This window comes from Sinohyriopsis cumingii, chromosome 7 (genome assembly GCF_028554795.1).
Source record: "Sinohyriopsis cumingii isolate HCF-2022 chromosome 7, ASM2855479v2, whole genome shotgun sequence".
NCBI classification, from domain to species: Eukaryota; Metazoa; Mollusca; class Bivalvia; order Unionida; family Unionidae; genus Sinohyriopsis; species Sinohyriopsis cumingii.
In genome coordinates, this window is record NC_142967.1 from 47,341,330 (window position 1) to 47,356,267 (window position 14,938).

General features: G+C 35.6%; 1 protein-coding gene across 2 annotated transcripts in view; it reads right to left on the minus strand.

The window, feature by feature from the left end:
- The window catches only part of LOC149795151 (small ribosomal subunit protein mS39-like), a 142,528-nt gene that overhangs the window by 59,288 nt on the left and 68,302 nt on the right, over positions 1-14,938 (minus strand). For both annotated transcript variants that reach the window (XM_089964876.1, XM_089964877.1), the window contains exons 13-14: positions 6,737-6,790; positions 4,994-5,071 (exon numbers count right to left, since the gene is read on the minus strand). In XM_089964876.1, the coding sequence (XP_089821002.1) occupies positions 4,994-5,071; positions 6,737-6,790 (132 nt within the window). The remainder of the gene's footprint in view (positions 1-4,993; positions 5,072-6,736; positions 6,791-14,938) is intronic.

The window sequence follows — 14,938 nt, forward strand, 5'->3', positions numbered from 1 at the left end:
CAAAAGAAAGGGGAACAAGGCATGTTAATGATTGGATCATCTTAGCTTTATAATCAATCATCCCGAGTATGACAAGAATCTATCAAGGTGTTTAGAAAAATACGCAATTAAAAAACTTAAACCATGACCATAATAAAGACTTGACATCACAACTGCTATGTTTCTCTTCCCAATAACATTTATTCAACAAAACTGGCATCAATTTGTCTATCAATTTATTGTACCCACAAAGCTTTGCAAATTTCTGAAACTGCCTATTTGCTTAAGATTTTCAGAAGACAGAGAAGACAACAGCTGAGATGTATGTATGCTGTTCTATTTGAAAGCTTTTGTCACTTTATTGTGATTCAGTCTTGCAAGTGTTCCAACAGAATTTATCAACTGATTGACTACTAAATATATTTGATTTTTTAGCAGTCACAAATTCACGATATCACCACTGTTGTTTCTGTTTTGTCATTCTATCAAGTACTCTGAAATGCAACATAACACATTGGGACAAAGTACATAGCATATCACATCGCACTCTGTCATCAAGTATTTAGTACTTAGCAATGCTGTGAGACAGCATTCAGCAATGCTACAAAGCACTCTGTGACTAAGTACTTAGCAATGCTACAAAGCACTGTGACCAAGTACTTAGCAATACTGCAAAGCACTCTGTAATCAAGTACTTAGCAATGCTACAGAGCACTCTGTGATCAAGTCCTTAACAATGCTATAAAGCAATATGTGGCCGAGTACTTTGCAATGCTACAGAGCACTCTGTGATCAAGTACTTAGCAATGCTACAGAGCACTCTGTGATAAAGTACTTAGCAATGCTACAGCGCACTCTGTGATAAAGTACTTAGCAATGCTACGAAGCATTCTGTGACCAAGTACTTAGCAATGCTACAAAGCTTTATGTGACCAAGTACTTAGCAATACTGCAAAGCACTCTGTGATCAAGTACTTAGCAATGCTACAAAGCACTCTGTGATCAAGTCCTTAACAATGCTATCAAGCACTCTGTGACCCAGTACTTTGCAATGCTACAGAGCACTCTGTGATCAAGTACTTAGCAATGCTACAAGGCACTCTGTGATAAAGTACTTAGCAATGCTACAAAGCACTCTGTGACCAAGTACTATGCAATGTTACAGAGCACTCTGTGATCAAGTACTTTGCAATGTTACAGAGCACTCTGTGATCAAGTACTTAGCATTTAGTAATACTACACCTCACATCATGGCAAAGTAGTTAGAAATGCAACATAACATGCTTTGGCATAGTACTTAGCAATACCAAATAGCACACTGTGAAACAGCATTTGACAATATAACACAACACATTGTGACAAAGTACACAGCACCATTGGTCCCTGGCCTGAGATTCAACTGGGAGTCATGGGCAGCAGGTGACAGCCAAGCTTTTGTCTCCTATTCATGTTTTCTGCTGGTTTGCCACAATATTTTGCAAGTGTATTATGGAGTGGTCACTGGCTTCTGGTTTTTTAATTATTGTGAGTGGTCCATGCAAATGACAGGAACTTATGCAGCCTCATGTCACACAGGTAAACTTTCATTTAAATAAATATGTATAATTAATTATCATGCTTGGAGGTTTTAAGTTCAGACATTGTGTTTTGTGACAAAAACTAGTGCACCAACATGAAAGTAGGGATTAAAAAGGTGTTTGTGAAAAATGGCATAAATGAGTGTTGTGATGCACATGCAGAACAGTTTAGAGAAAGATGTATGATCTATCTCTGCTGGAAGTGTGATACTGGGCCATGGACAGATTACATGATGTATGGTATACCTATGCTGTAAGTGTGATACTTAGACATGAACAGATTATATGATGTATCATGTACCTATACTGGAAGTGTGATACAGGGCCATGAACAGATTACATGATGTATGGTATACCTATCATGGAAGTGTGATACTTAGACATGAACAGATTATATGATGTATCATGTACCTATACTTGAAGTGTGATGAACAGATTACATGATGTGTGGTGTACCTATACTGGAAGTGTGATACTGGGACATGAACAGATTACATGATGTATGGTGCACCTATGCTGGAATTGTGATACTGGGACATAAACAGATTACATGATGTATGGTGTACCTGTACTGGAAGTGTGATACTGTGACATGAACTGATTACATGATGTATGGTGTACCTATGCTGGAATTGTGATACTGGGACATGAACAGATTACATGATGTATCATGTACCTATACTGGAAGTGTGACCATGGGTCATGGACAGATTACATGATGTATGGTGTACCTATGCTGGAAATGTGATACTGGGACATGAACAGATTACATGATGTATGGTGTATCTATGCTGGAAGTGTGATACTGGGACTTGCACTAAATGTGGTAGATGGTGTTGACACCACACTCATGCACAACATAATCTGCTTTTTGACCTAAACAAAACTCAACATAATCAGACCACATATATAAGGCACTACATGACAATGCCATCTGCTAGGAAGAGCTTATCCTCAATGAAGCCAACAAATAACCAACCATGAAAAATGATATATAGTCTGCATCATACTTTGGCTGTAATCGAAGAAATGGCAAAACATGAACAAAGAGCATGCAGAAGAGCCAAAACTCATGGAGATCATAAAAAGATGTTACTGGAAATGCATCATCACCTGTTTGTTGTCAATGGAATAACAGCTTTCTGGCTCAAGCCCTCTTCCCAGTGAACATTTAGCATTACAATGTGGTTTATCAACAACAAGAAAACACCATCTGCCTATTTTTTCCAACTGTTCCATTTAAATATTGATTTTTTTGGTTTAAAACAATTGCAACAGATCTGCTAATTTGGGTGGAAAATGAGTATGATAACAAACTATACATAGGTCCGAATCAGTAATCACTTAAAGTTTAACAGAGACCAAACAAAAAGCTAACAATTTCTAATAAAGAATAAGCATGTAATAAAAGTATTAAGTCACATGCAAAACCATTACTTCAGGTTGCAAACAGATGCCCATTGGAACTACAGACAACTGACACACTCTTTGGAAAAAATGTAATGTGATGACGTTCATATTCAGAGTCTCATTACAGTTTATGACGTGCTAATTAATAATATCATCTCTGAAAGAAAGTAAACATGTGCCCTTAAATGAATGCAAAGAGACTGTCAAGTGGCTTATGACTATCAAGGGGCTTATGAATAATGATGGCAACAACAAATTTAAATAAAACAGTTTTGAGTCTCACACTCCCCTCCTTTTATGGGCTGCAAGAAGCCTTTTCCTCTTTGACCCTCCTATAAGTTGGGGTGTATTTTGCAAGTCAGAAGCATCTGATGGGGTGACTTGTCAGTGAGTTGCACTTTGGAAAAATAAAGAAGCCGTATTGGATGGGATGGATGATGTGGATGGATGGATAGATTGATTGATAGCTAGGAAAAATTATGAAAAACCAGTGAGAAATACACTTGTATTATTGAGTTGAATATGTCATAAATAATTGACAACTTGCAATCTGCTACAATTACATCCATTAAAATCCATAATCCTTGACATTTTAAACCTATTTTTATGATCAATCCATGAATTTCAATTATAGTTCATACACCAGTAAAAAAAAAATAGTTCAGAATGATCCTAATCCATAATGTTAATTCCATGTGTCTTACAAATATACCATGAAAGTCCAAATTTTTGGGCTTCCCAATATCTTTTTCAAGATCTAATGTCATCTGAAATGAAGTCCAAGAATTCATCCTCATTTTGTCTGATGAAGTTCTGAAATTCTCTAACAGTGTGAAGTCAATGTAAATCATCATTTTCTATTATAAATATGTTGATTCAATTTGCTCAGCTTCAATGACATATGCAGATACTTATGTAGCAACAGAGCTTGCAAGTAACATTTTGATCATACAGTCTGAAATCTAAGGACTAAAGGCTGCAACTGAACATGTGTCATTTGTGTGGCAAGATCACAGGGAGTTCAAATCATGACCCTCTGTTACTTGGCACTAAGAAAGTATCAATTTCACTGCTTGATCAAAGTGTTGTCACATGGAAAAACAAACTTAGAAATTAAGGCAAAATGTTCACTTGAAGATGTAGAACTCTAATTGGCACTGAACAAACACATACTAAATTCATGGCTCAATTGAAATGTATGTCCTCTGGAAAACAAATTGGGCGAAGTCTTTACCCATATTGGCCACATGCACAGGCTGAAAATGGAGGAAGTATGACACTGGAATTAAATCTAACATCCAAATTTGTCTTGCATCAAGAACAGTGGTTATAACGCTAAACACAAATATTAATACAAAGACAAGTTGCTGGGAATTGCATGAAAATAGGACCAATAAACTTGATAGTAAACACCAGAGTTGCCTAACACTTGAAATGAAAAAAAGGTGGGGCAAGAAATATAGTAAGGTAGCTGCTTTAAATAGGCAATTAAAAATATCAAAATATACAGACAAACCTTATTTATAGTAACTTTATTAATAGATGAGATGTCCTCTTTATCATAAATACCACATTCTTCTTGTTATATAACTTTGAATTCAATCATATATATATATATATATATATATATATATATATATATATATATATATATATATATAGATTCAACTTAGTTGAAATGTCAAAATAATTTCAGCTCAGATGCACTATGCTCTATTGTAGCAATGAACAATATTTTCATTTAACTCTGCATCCATCAAATTTTAAGTAAAAACGGTCAAACTATAAGCGAGTATATATGGTATATAATAAACAGAATCTCAAAAATAAAACTTGTTGAAAAGTACAATACACCAACTGCTTCATGTAGCACATGTCATATAATATCATTCAACTTGTCTCATAAATTTATATCAAATATTTATATCCTACCTGCTTCAAGTAAAAAAGTCATATAATTCAACACGTTTTATAAATTTGTTATCAAATGTAAACTCATGTGGGATTACCTAATTATATATACTTACAATCATCTGGATCCTGAAAGGTCATTTCTCGACCTTTAAGGTGGTCAATAATCTTGTACAGTTTTGCGCCATCACTATCTAAAAGTAGAAATGAAGAACAAAAATAATATAAAATGTCCTAATCTTAAATGACCTTTTAAGATCTATCTTACTTGCATAACAACAATTTCGGCAATTACATTTTGTTTTATTTATTTAATGGTGAACAAGATAATTGCTAATGATGGTATGGCTGGATTGCAAAGCAATTACATGGTACTGAATAGTCTAGCACATTTGCCATGATTGATTTATAGACAAACTTTAATGAATTTGAATGCAGTACTGTCTGAGAAATTGAAATAATTTCACACAAGAGCATAAAATCTAGGTTATGCTGACCGAGTTTTATCTTAATGATGTAGTGTATATCAAGAGACAAATGGAAATCATGTAAGATAACTATGCATGCAATAGTGCTTAAAAAACTGAAGGGCAAACCATATTGTCAATCAATATAATATGAAAGTACATTATTAGTAAGTAATGTTTCTACAAGAATACTTACCTGATCATACTGACATTAGGAAATAAACGCTGCTCTCCCATGAATCAAATCCCAACCAAGAAGGTGAAAAATTTCTTTTTTCAAGGAGTAACAATTACAAAATATTCAAAGATGATTGCTTTGGCAACCATATTGGATATGACATGTGCACTTGTCTGATTTAGGAGCAACTAGACATCATAAGAAGTCTTCTGGTGAAAGCACAATGTGGATATGACCAGACATCTAGGAGAAGTAGCAATAATAAGATAGTCCAGATGACTACTGTGGAAGCCATATTGGAGGCCAGGTTTGCCTCCATTTTTATTTATAACCAACTAGACATCATACAAAGTCTTTCAAAGAACACCCCATGATAATACAATCATCCATTTCCGTGAAGTAGTGATAAGAAAATTTTCAAGATGGCCAATGTGGTGGCCATATGGAATGTCTGAGTAGTACCATTTTCATTTGGGACCAGCTAGACAGCATAAGAAGTTTTCAGTAAAGAAACCCATGTCAATATGAAATTTGGTTCAGGATGAATAGCAACAGAATTTCAAGACGGATGATGTGGTAATGATATCAGACATGACATGGGCACCATTTTCATTCAGACTCAACTGGACACAATAGGATGTATTCTGGTAAAAAAAATCCCATGTCAGTATGACTTTCATTCTGGATTAGTGAAAACATGATTTTCAAAATGGCTGCCATGACAGCCACATATTCATCACACTATCTCTACTGTTTGCCTGCCTGAAAAGTAATGCATGCATATCCCTATCTACTAAAAAGCAGGTTCAACAAATGACTTGGTTCCAGTTTTTTATATAAACATACTGACCGCCAATAATCTATTTTGCTTGTTGTGTGAGGAAAAAAAACAAAATATTAAAGGTACCTTTATTAAATTTTGCTTCTATAGTGTAATGTCTCTTAACTAATCATAAAATATAGGAGAAAAGTGCGCTGAAGGGAGACAATTAGTAAAATATATTTAAAATCTAACTTACGTTGTCATTTTAAAGTTGCACTGTACAGAAGATGCATTACTCAGAGAAACTGAATTAAATACACAATTAAGCCAAGGTGTGATGAATGAATGGACAGATAAAAGGACAGACAGGCAAGGGTAACACTACTACATCTTTTCCATTCATGGCGGCATGGTGGTGCAAGAAATAGCAAGTAGTTTGAAAAACACTTACTTTTCTGGAAGCAGGCAATGTACAACACATGGGCCCAAGTAGCAAGGCATGGTTCTGAAGAAGAAAGTAAACTGTACAAAAAAATAGTCCCCCTCTTATCCTGCAGCAGGAAATTGACCTCATAAGATGGATGAAGCAGGCAATGTACAACACATGGGCCCAAGTAGCAAGGCATGGTTCTGAAGAAGAAAGTAAACTGTACAAAAAAATAGCCCCCCTCTTATCCTGCAGCAGGAAATTGACCTCATAAGATGGATGACCTTTGAAGTGTGAAAGGTGTAACTAAATGTTAAAAATATTAAATATTTTCATTTATAATTCACAAGAATGTTATCAAATTTTGGACTTAATGTGAAAAAACTAATATCAATGTTATTTTATACAAATTAAGAATAATTAACCACCCTGTCAGTACAGTCTGGGCACAAACATCTCTCAATACTTATCAATTCCATTCTCCCACACAATGCAGTTGAATGTATATCAATGAAGTTAATTTGAATCTTTCCGACATCAATATTCTTAATAGAGATCAAAGCACTCTGCCACTTTTCATTTCACTGAATTGCTTTTACTTTTCATTCAAAAATGAGAATGTCTGATGACATTTTGGACATTTGCAACAACTTATTCCTTCTTTGCTATTTGTAGTTATTAAACAAGATGCTCAGTGTTTACAAAAATAGTGAGCTTGTCACACCCTCAACTTTTTTCAGTCTGGTACCCGTTTAAGTACATTTTAAAAGAGACAGAAGCCACAAAGGGTAACATATCATTGTACAATCAACTTTTTTCAGTCTGGTACCCGTTTAAGTACATTTTAAAAGAGACAGAAGCCACAAAGGGTAACATATCATTGTACAATCTTCATCCAGATGTCACACCGAATTTAGCTAAACAATACCGTGCTTCTCATTGGTAAGCTTTTGTGATCTTGATAATTATAATTGGTAATAATAGTAAGTATTATTTTTAAGCAATTATCAAACTGGGCATCTGATGAACATACAGCAGTTGGATTACTTACCTCTTTGTATACATTAAAGTTACTTTATCAGCATGTTGGAACGAAATGTCAACGTTCTGAGAAATCTGTTTGTGTGTGTCTGTGTGTGTTTGTGTGGATTTTTTTTGTAGCCTAAACAAGTTTTCAGTCATATCACAGTGTGGCAGTTTATAGTGACGTCTAGCGCTAGAGCATTATGCTGCAGACATGTAGCATAATGTCCCACCCAGTCACATTATCCTGACACCAGGCCAACAAGTCCTAATGCTAACCTCGTTAGTGAGATATCTATAACTGAACAACCATCATGTGGCAGGGCCATGGGTGGACATATGGTTTAAAGTACTCACCTTTACTGATCACAGCCGAATTACTTCTGTCTTCATGGGATTGAGCCTTGGATTGGACAATGTGGGTATGTGAGAAAGCTTGCCAGTGGCTTACTGTGGGTTGGTGGTTCTTACCAGACATTTCCCAGGTTCTTCCTCCACCAGTTATACTGGCCACCATGTATAGCCAATCATGCACTGAAAGCATGGCGTCAAACTCAAGACAATGAGCAATCTTTGTGTCTGCTCATGATGGGTAAATATGACAGATTTTGCACTAATATCTGGCTACTGGCAATATTAAAGGGGTGAACATCACTGAGGGGTACTTCTGAATACAAACTTGTCAGTGCCATGGGATTCTGATAAGGATTCAAAATAAAATAATGTGCCTGCTAGGTTGTTAGGAACCTACTTGTTTGCTCATTCTTTTATGCACAATGGGTCTCAGACTGTTTTATTCAATGCCATCTGGACACATCAAAATGATAACTGTAAGTCTGATTTATTGTATCTTTAAAAAAAAAATCACTTGAATTTCACTACAAAAATATTAAGAATAGAAATCATGACCTTTTGATTATTTTTAAAAAATCATACTCTATGCCAAAGAGTAATGCCAATAAAAAAGAAACAACAGTATTAATTTTTAACTTTTCAAGACTGGTACCTTGAATAGGCAAATATTGTAAGCCTGGGGAACCTCCCCCCTCCTCTCTCTGCTAACTCTTTCTGCCTCTTCTGGCAAATGTTTGAAGCAAACTAGTCATGTATAAATCATATCTTAAGAAAATCCTGCTTAGACATTTGTTTTCCACTTGAAAATTATTCTAGCACAAGGACTACTATATGCAGTAAAGGTTACATCATGTTGCCATGTGATTCAAATGGCAAAGTTGGATCTATACTGGATATGTTGTTACCATGCTGCAACTAATGATAAAAACAAATCAAATCCTGAATGTAAAAACAAACAAACTGGCAAGAGTCATAAGAATAATTTAAATGGTAAAAAGATCTAATATGATCATCAAAATGGGGTACCAATTTTCATGGATTTCCTTGTTTCCCTCAACCATGAATTTAAAGACACATAACTTTTTTTTAGCAAAATATGATAATAAAGTACCCCACACCCCCATTATCTTTCATTCATTAACATCAACAAAGCTATTTGATAAATCGATGTTGTATCTGTAATTTGATTAACTATAAAGCATTTTATATAGTTTCAACATACACATACCTATAAGGCACCCAGTGGCTGTAATTTCCTCTCAATTTAAATCTGTATGTTTGAGATAAGTAAGCAAAGTGGAAACGAGAAAAAGCACAAGTTACTCAAAGAAAGTAACTACAGAAAATGAAAGAGAGAATAAGAAATAATACTATAAATAAAAATTAGAGTTATTACTTATTCAAATTTTCATTCAAGTGAAACTGTTGTTGACCAATTTAAAATCTCACAAAAGAATCATAGCTGCCAACCTTCCAGGCTCACAATTAGTGAAAATAGGGATAAAAAGTTGTGAATTTGGACATGAATTCGTGAAAAATACCATGACAATAACTCCATTCACTCTGACCACTCCATCCACTCTGACCGTCAATACTACACTATATCAAGTTCGCAAAATAAAAATAAAACACTACATATATGCAGAAATATTTATTTATCAAGACATGATACTGTGGCAGACTTGAACTTCCTCAATTGCTTGATCATAAATTTGTTTTCTAAACAGTTCCGACTTCTTGCCTGCTGGTTGAACTTGGTGACTAAAATTGCTGACAAATTTTCTGCAGCTAAGGAGGCCCTAAAGTCTGTCTTATTTTTCCTCACTAAAGAAAATACTCTTTCGCTGTCACTGTTGCTGTGAGGAATGCACAGGAGCTGCAGCATTTTTGGTTCTTCCACAGGAAAATTTGGAAGCGATTTTTGAGTCCAGGAACATTTGTCAGAACAAATGTTTAGCATGGTCTCCAGCTGATAAAGGTAGATTGTGTTCGACAAGAAAACTCACAAATAATGCTTTAGCGTTGATAGCCTGCACGTCTTCTGCCAATGTTTAAAATATTCCAGAGCTGAAATCTGCGAATTCTTAATTTTCCCAACTTCTACGTGTTTTTTACAACCGACGTGTGCTTCCTCACATCGTCTCTGCAATGGGCACACTGCGTGTGAAAAGCATGTTGAATATCAATGTTTAATGGCAGAATGCAGGGCCAATTTTTGATATATTCCAAATTAATCTTCAATTTTTGAGTAATACATTTCTTTTTCCTTGGTGGTGAAGACATTTTCATGATCTTACATGCGATGCTGAACGGCAACTCAAATCAGTGATGGTGACGCATGCGCGGAGCAAAATTCCGGTTAGGCCCCAGTTTTTCTCAAAAGCATTTGTAAAACTACTCTTATACATATAGATTAAAATAGGCTAAAATGCTTGCTACCGGGCCAACTGTACTATTCGGCTGTAGATATACTAATATCGTGACCAGCAGTACCAGGCCGTTTCGGCAACTGCAAATATCATGACTAGTGCTTAACGGGAAATCGGTTATTTTATTAAAGATTTAAAATAATTGAGGATTGGAGAATTCGTGAATTTTTGACTTGCGGCGTGAATCCGTGAATTGCTGAAAAAGTCATGAAATTCACACCAAATACGTGAGCGTTGGCAGCTATGAAGAATGTCTCATTTTATCCGTCCATGCTTAAATCCAGTATACAAAATGACTTTAAAATGCTAAAACTATTGTTTGAAGCACAATCACAAATGAAATATTGTGTATATACTATACACAAATTACTAATGAAACACTGTGCACACACTAATTACAGCAGAGTACTGAAGCTCACACCATACTGCTTTTCGGACAAAACCACTGAATCAACATCATGACACCCAAGTCAGAAGGTACACACAAATGTTTGCTGCAGTAATAGTTGTACCAATGATATTCTGAAATGCCTATCAATCATGTACTTTTTCTGCATTGAGCACTACTTCTGAACCACTCTGAGTATTGGGTGCAGGAGCCAACATTCTAGGGAAAAATGCATTGTACATAGATGCCGTAATTTTTAAAGTTTGATATTTCATGCATACAAAACAAAAAAGTTAAGAAAAAGAAAATAACTGAAGCAATAGTACTATCAATCTCATCTTCACATTTTTTCAGTTAAAATATGATATTACAAAGATTTTTATGGATTTTTTGGGGGGTTTTTTTTGGTCTTTAACCCTCATTATGGACCAAAATGACTAAAGTACTGGTTATACACAGTTATACTGGCTATTTTAAAAAGACCTTGTATATCTTAGGTATAATTCAAAGAACCTTTAATTCCCTTTATTTTGGTGCATGACTGATGGGTGTACTATGGGTTATAGAGTATACAGCTTGGCCTTACGTCAAATGTGCACCTTTCAAAAAAGTGCAAGCTCTACTTGGTCATTTTCACTTCCTGAACTTCAGAGGTAAATTGTACAAAAAAGAGCCAATAACTTTTTTACATTTTATATATTTGGTAATTCATTCATTGCACTTTCAGAAGCTGGTATTGTCTAGTCTGGCAAAATTCATTTTCCCTATTTTAATAGCTGCTATGTATAGTGTACTTTAGACTAATTCAGGCTGATTTTTTAACACAAGGGAGCAGTCATTTTAGTTAGCAGTGTGCTTAACTCATGTAACATTTCCAAAAGTACAATATCCAAAGAAATTTCATCCACTTTACATTAATGTAGCATATAGATATGCCAACATTCTCTCCATTGTGCATGTTTTAAATGCGAACTACTTCACCTTACATACATCACTCTCTCAAAAGTACATATTGACTGATGAGCGCCCCCATAAAGAGAATATAGGTATTATTATTGTATGATTTAATTATGTTTATATGGCTGAAACATTTAAGTCACAAGCATCAAAACAATCCTTCTGAATAATTCTCCTGCCTTTCCCCCCACAGAACAGTATTTATGAGTGTCTCTATCAAGTCCAGCCCCCCCCCCCCATGATAAAAAGTGAGCTATTTTAAGAATGCACATTACATTTTGTAAACATAGCAACCAATGTTATGCTGAATGACAGGAACATGAAACTAGCCAGAATTATTTCTGAGATATCAACAATGAATTTTACAATTTGAAAAGGGAGGTAACTCATCAGGTTCATAAAGGTCAAAGGTCAAAGTGTAAAATATTTGCCTATTGTTTAATATGGAAGAAGCAAATTAACTTTCTCATCATTTATTTTTTCATTTCATTGCAAATAAATGAAAACAAACATTTTCACCATATATTTCTTTTACTTGTTGCAACAGTTTTAAATTTAAGTTGACTCTGTTCCTATATTCTAAGACTTCTAATTTCCCCATAATTAAGGTCACTACTCACACAAACATGCCTCATGGCAAATTATGTAAGCAAGAGCAAAATGAGCATAATTAGCTTATTTTCATGCTTAACATCAACATGAATGTACCTTTTTATTCAGAACATCATACATAATTATATGAAGATAAAAAAATAATTGCAAACATTTTTATATTTGCTTTAAGGTGGCGCTCTACAGTTTCATATTTTGCATAGGATTAGGATTTTAAAGAAAAAGAATTACCCAGACTTTCCTCACTGGTTATACTGGCTATTTGAAACAGACCTTGTATATCTTAGGTATACTTCAATGAACCTTTAATTCCCTTTATTTTGGTGTATGACTGATGGGTGTACTATGGGTTATAGAGTATACAGCTTGGCCTTACTTCAGATGTGCACCTTTCAAAAAAGTGCTAGCTCTACTTGGTCATTTTCACTTACTGAACTTCAGAGGTAAATTGTACAAAAAAGAGCCAATAACATTTTTTTAACATTTTATATATTTGGTAATTCATTCATTGCACTTTCAGAAGCTGGTATTGTCTAGTCTGGCAAAATTCATTTTCCCTATTTTAATAGCTGCTATGTATAGTGTACTTTAGACTAATTCAGGCTGACTTTTTAACACAAGGGAGCAGTCATTTTAGTTAGCCGTGTGCTTAAATCATGTAAAATTTCCAAAAGTACAATATCCGAAGAAATTTCATCCATATTACATTACTGTAGGATATAGGTATGCCAACATTCTCTCCATTGTGGGGGCCCCGAGTGGCCGAGTGGTCTAAAGCGCTCATCGTTACGGATCACTGCCATCTCACCTCTGTCTGTGTGAGTTCGAGTCTCAGCCTTGGCTAACGTTGGTACGTGAGAAAGCCTGCCAGTAGCTTCTCGTGGGTCAGTGGTTCTTCCCGGAGTTTTCCAGGGTTCTTCCCCCACCAATTACACTGGCCGCCATGTATAGCCTATCTTGTACTGAAAAATGGTGTTAAACCGTACAATAACAATAACAATCTCCATTGTGCATGTTTTAAATGCGAACTACTTCACCTTACATACGTCACTCTCTCAAAAGTACATATTAACTGGTGAGCGCCCCCTGTAGTACTGGTTATACACAGCTTAGCAGTTGCTAGAAAGCCTCATTATGGACCAAAATGACTATAGTACTGGTAATACACAGTTTAGCAGTTGACAGAAAGCCTCATTATGGACCAGAATGACTACAGTACTGGTTATACACAGCTTAGCAGTTGCTAGAAAGCCTCATTATGGGCCAAAATGACTACAGTACTGGTTATACACAGCTTAGCAGTTGCAAGAAAGCAAAGTTTATGTAAATTGTGTGACTACTTATGCAATCACATTAACATTAGGAATACAAGCCTGCTACCTTGTGAATCTAGCCATACAAAAAGATGACAATTGTCTTTTCCTGTCTATCTCATATCGAAAAAGGTAACAACTTTTGCCAATTACCTCCCCTTGCCACCGCCAGCTGTCATAGTTTTTAAGCTGAGCAAGATGCTAACAAGGATGCCTGCATGGTGGGGTGGATGATAGGGTTTTTAAGTAATGTGACTGGATAAGTATTACTGGATAAAGACAATTTACTTAAAAATTTGCTTTCTCCTTCAAATATGTACCTCAATCAAATTAACATTTGGAGAATAGGTAAAAGGAGTGAATACTAAACATCTGACCTCTACCTTGGGTATCCTAATAGGGAATGATGGCTGGATTCCTCATGCCAATGATAACCCATTCACCTAATTACATAAACAACACAGCCTAGGGTCACTTGATCCTTGACCCCTACACAGAGTTAAGAAGATAATTATTAAAATATTCTTACCAACAGACTTTCACTGGAAAATTCAGCAAAGCTAACAGGCTGTGATGATTGTTTTAATTGGTTCTGGTGATCATTTGGGCTGCTGCCATTAGCCCTACCAGATTCAAGGTTTGCTCTGCGAAGATAAATCTCAGAGATAAAAACTTGAGAAGGTTGACTCTGCATTGCAGCCAGCTGCTTCTATAATATCTCAGATTGAAATGTTACATTTGAATGTGAGGTTCGCAGAGATCATTGTAATGTCATCAGCAGTACTCTTCATGAGGAGACTCTGATCTTGTGAGGTCTCTGAGTATGCTGAGCATGTAACCAATTTCAGCCGTGAAACAAGGGCTTGAGTGGTGATATCCTATTTCCAGGCTTTCACTGGAGGAAAGAGGGGCTTGTGCATGCCACGACTTGCCTCTGTGCATTTCAAGTAGTGCATGAACAGGATCTTACATGGCCACCACTCTCTGTCTGTCTATAGAAGAGAGCGAGCAAATGATAATGTATACATCCTGTTGAAGAATGATTGTCTAACAATAAATCCAAACTGAATGTTTGGAGGTATAATGTACGAGTTATCAGTACAACAGCAAAGTTTAAAAACTAGTGTCACCTGGCAGGGGCAAGGGGCTG